The sequence below is a fragment of the Sciurus carolinensis genome, chromosome 7 (assembly GCF_902686445.1).
Source record: "Sciurus carolinensis chromosome 7, mSciCar1.2, whole genome shotgun sequence".
Classification (NCBI taxonomy): Eukaryota; Metazoa; Chordata; class Mammalia; order Rodentia; family Sciuridae; genus Sciurus; species Sciurus carolinensis.
Window position 1 is genome coordinate 126,308,439 of NC_062219.1, and position 4,622 is coordinate 126,313,060.

Genomic DNA, 4,622 nt, shown 5'->3' on the forward strand with positions numbered 1-4,622 from the left:
AACAATTAAAGTTCTCCTTTTAATTAATCTCTGTTGTAGTCTCTTTCTTAGATCAAACTTAAAAGCATTTACACTTCAATAAACACAGATAATAAGTATCTGAATGAAGAATGAAATCTTCAATCAGCTGAGTGACATTTCTACATATATAGTCAGAATTTGATGGAATTACTGTCTGTACATTTCATCTAAACTCCATGGTCTCAGATAACATTGCTTTTATTTCTTCTAATGATCTTTCACTATCTATAAAAGCTTTATAATTATAAATACAATGCTGTGTGCCTGATGAAGTGTGGATATGATACACTAGAATGAAAAAGTAAGCAGAGATACAAAGACATCAACGGGCACACAGCCTGGCAACTTATTAATGTGTTTTTAAATATTCATGGAGATGCAAAGTCCTCTGTGGTGAAATAAGGATGGAAAAATCCCTGGAAGTAGAAGATCCAAGAATCAAGGAATCAAAGTGGTAAATGGAATGAAATATCATGAGAATAACATTGAAAAACATGAGAAATCTACACATATAATTGTAAAATTTCAATATACTGTAAGAGTAAATCACATTGATCTCCAGGGAAATAACCAGAGAAATAAAAGGGCTCTGGGGTAATCACTGGTTACAAACAAAATTACACTTAATACAATGAATAATATGAAGAAAATTTCCAATAATGAAAATGTAATCAAGTTGCCAAAATCATGTTGGAGTAAATGGTCTTATTAGAATTTAATAAAATTAGTTATGAAATAATTCACCAAGGATCAAATCTAAAATTACTCTTTAAAAAGTTGATGGTATGATCCACAGCAGAAAACTGTTAGATGTTAATATAACAGTGTTAAATGAGTAGATAGTAGATGTCCTGTCAGCAATTATTCAATGTAGGTAGAGTACAATATTTAGAATATTTATTTTGCAATCAAATCAATTAATACCATGCTTTCACTATTCTCATCTACAACACAGAATTTCTCCTAAAAAAAGAATTTAGACCAAGATATGATCCTAAATTTACTATGCTCATTTAACATCTTAAATAAATTCCAGTTCAAAACATGAATAGGGGAACTCATTCAAGTGACATCCTTAGAAAGGATGCTTTCTTTGGAATTTTGAAACTCTAAATTCATGGTCCAACATCTCACTACCTCATTTAAGATATTGACAACTTTCTGATCTCTAGATTATCTCTAGTTATTAGTAGAATATGAAAATAAATAATCAACAATATCACAAAGTATGGATATAAAATGCCCCAGGTCAATAGTGTTTGGGGGATTACTAAATGATTTCATGTATGGAAAAAGCTAATTGGTGTGTTGGGCACACAGGGCTCTTTAATATTTTTTGAAATTATTACATAAATTGTAAAGTCATTATTGTTGTTATTGCACACATATATTGTCATGTATAGTCGAAGGACAGCATTAACATCTTAGCTCTGAGTGTCTTTGTGTGGCACCCCTGCAGGTGGCCCTGAAATTTAACAAAATAGAGAATGTAAAACTGTACTTTGTAATCCTAAAAATATAATCTGGTACCATGGAACTATTAATTGGCTGGAATAGTAACTCAGAATTTTGTCAGTGGGATGTTATTTTAATCTCAAATCTGAATATTCCTTATCCTACAAAATAGTGTAGTTTTCTTATATCCTTCACTGGTAAAATAAAATGTACATAAAATGATTACTTTTTATTTCTCAAAATATTATTTCAGTATTTTCTTGTTTTAATGTGCCTTTTAGCTGAAAAACAAAGAAATTATCCCCGAAAATTTGAATGTTCCTTGGCCTGAGTTGAACAATCTCCTGACCGAAGTTACCTGGAGTTGAAAAATGTATTTATATATGTAAAATGTAGTTATATATGGTAAATGGGTCACTGATAACTGTCCAAATTCTTATGTTAAAAGAGGATAATAAGCTCACTTGATAAAGAAAAATTTGTACAAAACATAAGTTAACTCAAATTTAGCATAAAAGATTAAATGGCTAAAACCTGAACTACTAAAAAGCTATGCAACAACGCACATAAATGCAAAATCAAATTCTAGAACATGAAGGAACCTCTGCCATTGCAGTTTAGACTTTCAAATTTATGAAATAATTGGGTCACTGATAACTATCCTAACAAAAGAAAATTGCCACTAAAAGTGTTTATTTTTTGGCTCAATTTCAAATACCTAAGATAGATTTATTTAAATCCAAAGTCTTCACAGAGAAGACATGATTAATCAACTAGCTAGATGAAACTGGGTAAGACCATACTTTCTTTTCTTGCTGCAAATGACACTGAGGTTCAAGCACATTCTAGGCAAGTGCTCTACCACACATTCCCAGCCCTGAACTATTGTGTCTTGATGATACTCATACCTCCAGGTTTCTCTTCCTCATTCTTTGACTATTGCTACTGAGTACTTTCATGAGTCTTTTAATTCTGTAATGTCTTGCAGTTGTGATCCTTAAAAAGGAACCATCCGATTACTTAAGTGTCATGCGTCATTTAGTCTGTCAGACACTGGAAGATAGAAAATGTTGAACTTCTTATTAAGAATTTATTTACTTAGGCATTGACACATGCCTGTAATCCCAGCAGTTTGGGAGGCTGAGGCAGGAGGATCTGTGAGTTCAAAGCCAGTCTCAGCAAAATGAGGCACTAAGCAACTCAGTGAGACCCTGTCTCTAAATAAAATACAAAATAGGGCTGTGGATATGAATCAGTGGTCAAATGTCCTGGAGTACAATCCTGAGTATTCACCACCCCTACCCCCCAATAAAGAATCGGTTTAGTTGACTTTTAAGGCAGTAAAAGTTTGAAAACAATTATTTTGGTGTTTCTAAAACATAGTCACTTCTATTTTTAATCCTCACCAGAAAACAAGGAGATAACCATTATCAATTTTATTATACAGGAGATGAAATTCAGTTGGGTAAATTGTTCACAATAACTGCCATCAATTTTTGGTGTCATGAAGGGAAATTAGGTAACCTGGTATGAATTTTATTATTTCAAGTTACTGCACTGTGTCTTTTATGATGCACAACCAATGGATCCTCATGTCTGGTCATTCCCCATCATGCTAACTTCCTTGGCACCTTTCCCACTATAGGTGAAGCACTTTGAAGAGAATGGCACTCATTAATGAAAGCCACCCTGAAGAGTTCATTCTACTAGGCTTTGCTGACCGTCCTTGGCTAGAGCTTCCTATATTCATTGTTCTTCTGATAACATACCCCGTGGCCATGATGGGAAACATCGCCATCATTCTGGTGTCCAAGTTAGATTCCCGTCTCCACAGCCCCATGTACTTTTTCCTCACCAACCTCTCCTTCTTGGACATGTGCTACACCACCAGCATTGTGCCTCAGATGCTGTTTAACTTGGGAAGCTCTAAGAAGACCATCAGCTATATGGGGTGTGTAGTTCAGCTCTATTTCTTCCACATAATGGGAGGCACAGAATGTCTGCTCCTGGCTATCATGTCCTTTGACCGCTATGTGGCCATCTGCAGACCTCTGCATTACACCCTCATCATGAATCAGCACATCTGTATCTTGTTAGTGTCCACTGTATGGCTGGGAGGAATTACTTATGCTGTCTCAGAGGCCACTGTAACACTACGATTGCCACTGTGTGGTGTCAATAAACTGGATCACTTGGTGTGTGAGATTCCAGTTCTCATAAAGACTGCCTGTGGTGAAAAGGAAGTTAATGAGCTCACACTTTCTATAGTATGCATTTTTTTATTAGCTATTCCTCTGTGTCTAATTCTTGCCTCCTATGCTAGTATTGGATGTGCTGTACTTAAGATGAAATCTTCTGAAGGAAGGAAAAAGGCCTTTGGGACATGTTCCTCTCATCTTATTGTAGTTTTCTTATTTTATGGTCCAGCCATTAGTATGTACCTTCAGCCCCCCTCTTCCATTACAAGGGACCAACCCAAGTTCATGGCCCTTTTCTATGGAGTGGTGACTCCTACAGCCAACCCCTTTATCTACACCCTGAGGAATAAGGATGTGAAGGGGGCATTAGGCAACCTGGTGAGAAGCATTTTCAGTTCCAAATAAAAATTTGAAATTATTTAGCAAGTAGAGTTAGGTCTATAAGGTTTTCTCTTATAACCCATTTATGTCATAAATCCCATAGTATATATTCTTACAACGTGTCTTATTCCTTTTGTTCCATATAATCAGGTAGATAAGGGTTATACTTGGCTAATATGTATCAGTAAGGGCATTATTTCTGAAAAGAAGTCTGTTTGGGTTCATATATACTGAAACAGTATCTTTGTTAAGTAATAAAAATATTAATAATATAAATTATAATATAATTACATTAGGTCAAGCAAATTACCATGAAAAGCTTGGCAATCAATGGGCTTCCTATCAATGTCACTTGAGAAATATTTCATCATCTCCGCAAGTAGCCCCAGGTCTGTGTGTGCAGCCTGGCTGCACTTCATTTTGTGTGGGAGTCTCTATACTGTCAAAGAATCATGATTTTCAAAAGTTTATTGACTTCAGTTCATTAAAAAATACTCTGCTATTTTTGTTTAGGAAGTATGTTTGCATGATTTTGTATGGTTAAGTAATTTATCACTAAATACTGAC

The 4,622-nt window shown here is 34.8% G+C and overlaps 1 protein-coding gene across 1 annotated transcript; it reads left to right on the plus strand.

Annotated features, from left to right (window-relative positions):
• Window positions 1–3,140: 3,140 nt before the first annotated feature.
• Window positions 3,141–4,079, plus strand: LOC124989068 (olfactory receptor 2B11-like). Its single transcript, XM_047558994.1, has one exon. The coding sequence runs from the start codon at window positions 3,141–3,143 to the stop codon at window positions 4,077–4,079; it is 939 nt and encodes a 312-aa protein (XP_047414950.1).
• Window positions 4,080–4,622: the final 543 nt, after the last annotated feature.